The sequence below is a fragment of the Glycine soja genome, chromosome 10 (assembly GCF_004193775.1).
Source record: "Glycine soja cultivar W05 chromosome 10, ASM419377v2, whole genome shotgun sequence".
In the NCBI taxonomy this organism is placed as follows: domain Eukaryota; kingdom Viridiplantae; phylum Streptophyta; class Magnoliopsida; order Fabales; family Fabaceae; genus Glycine; species Glycine soja.
In genome coordinates this window covers 35,034,033-35,035,970 of record NC_041011.1, presented here as the reverse complement: position 1 = coordinate 35,035,970, position 1,938 = coordinate 35,034,033, and the positions used below count along the sequence as shown (strand labels likewise).

At 34.8% G+C, this 1,938-nt stretch overlaps 1 protein-coding gene across 1 annotated transcript; it reads left to right on the top strand.

Moving 5' to 3' along the window:
- The first annotated feature begins 764 nt into the window (after positions 1-764).
- Positions 765-1,486, top strand: LOC114371677. Its single transcript, XM_028329039.1, has 3 exons — positions 765-995; positions 1,278-1,331; positions 1,415-1,486. Exons 1-3 carry the CDS (start codon positions 765-767, stop codon positions 1,484-1,486), a joined length of 357 nt encoding a protein of 118 aa, XP_028184840.1.
- Positions 1,487-1,938: the final 452 nt, after the last annotated feature.

Below are 1,938 nucleotides of genomic sequence, written 5' to 3'. Positions count from 1 at the left end.
TAACTAAACCTAAAATACCATATATAAAATACAAATAATATCATACAAACCTAATAAATCTAAACCAAATAATAATAACATAACAACTAAAATTAACGTGCAAATAATTTTATCACAAATAATAACATACAAATTTAAAAAATCTTAAAAAAATCATATTAATAAATCCACTACAACTAACGTACAAATCATAATATACCAACTCAAATTTGTAACATATACATCTAACACAAATAATATCAATATTTCAATGTACTACTTAAAATTTAAAAATTTCATCTAACATCAACAAACGTAATATGTATATATAAAACAATTAATACCATGGTAATTTACAAAATTTAAAGAAAATAATATATATCAATTTAACTATAACTAACCTAACATATATCTATATATATAACACAACTAATAACATATAATTTTTAAAACCTAACATTAACCTATCAATTAAAGTTACCAAGTTAAGAACCACTTACCAAGCACAGAGAAGTCACGTAATATGAAGAGGAGAGAAACCACGTACAAGGAGTGAAACAAAGCACAACCCTACAAACATTAACAAAATATTTACCATTCATATATATATATATATATATACACAATAAATATTTATCATTCAAAAATACTTACCAAAAATAAAAGACAGCAACGAAATAAGAAGAACGCAGTCAGTCTAGTGGAGGAAATTATGAAGAAGAATAACAAAGCAATGGAAGCAAAGGAAGGAAGCGCAGTGCACTCTCAAAGCTTCTGCTTTTATAATGGAAGAGGGCCAAAAAAAATTCAAACTGAAGCAACCCGCCAGCCATGCTGGCGATCCCTGTGCAAGGCAAGCCGCCAATGGTAATGGCGGTTTCGCCTGCTCTGACGCGTCCCTCTGCTGCACTGCCATGGCCTGTGACCTAGACCTGCACCCTCAGTCCATGGAACTCGCCAGTTTGACTGGCGGTTCCCAAAGCGCTAAGCATGTCGCCATTCCAAGTGGCGATTTGGTCACTGCATGCATGTATCGCCATTGACCGATTTGCTCAAGGACACCAAACTCGCCACTGGTTCTGGCGGTTTGGGTCCTCCATGCATGGTTTTCACGTAAATAACTTCCCCTTCTTGTAAATAATTTAGAAACGACCCCATCTGGGGAAATAGTTTCTAAAACTACCCGAGATGGGGAAATTTGCATGTTGTTGCTTCGTCAAAATAACAAATCTCAAAGGGAGGGTGGAGTCATGTCTACCCATTTCTAAATTCAGCAAGTGCATCAATATTGGAAATAGGTACATGTCTTGCATTACTGCTTCTTTATTCCAAGTTCAACTGGTGATGCGAAGGTACGAGATGGATGGACACAGATTTTATGCTTACTATTTTCAGTGTTGGTATATGAGATTGGGTTTGTTTTATCAAATCACAGGTCGTTGGGAAAGTTCTTCCTGAGCTAAATAGGAAACTCACTGGGATGGCATTTTGTGTACCGATGGAATGAGGCCCAGCAAACCAAAACAAAAAAGGAGGAAAATATCCAATGGAATAGTGAAGGCAATGACTGCAGTAGAGCAACTATAAAAGTGGCCCATTTGTGATCAGGAATAGATTGATTATGTCACAATGCCAAAAGAACTCTTGACCTAGAAGAATGTATGTTCCATATTCAAAATATCTTGACCTTGGAAAAAACAGATGGCATTGATAAATAAAATCCATATTAGAAGCTAATCATTACACAGTAGCAAGTAGCTCAAATAATTTCACTTTATATGATTAGGCTCTTTCAACAAGATAGGTAATTTTGGCTTACGTGAACCTTTACCATTGCCTATGTTAATTAATAGGATTACGAAAAGCATGGCATGTATCTCAACCAGAAGTTTTAAAGTAATTAATGATAACCGATAAAACAAGAAGCAGAATCTCAGCAATGAAACCAACCGCAATAAA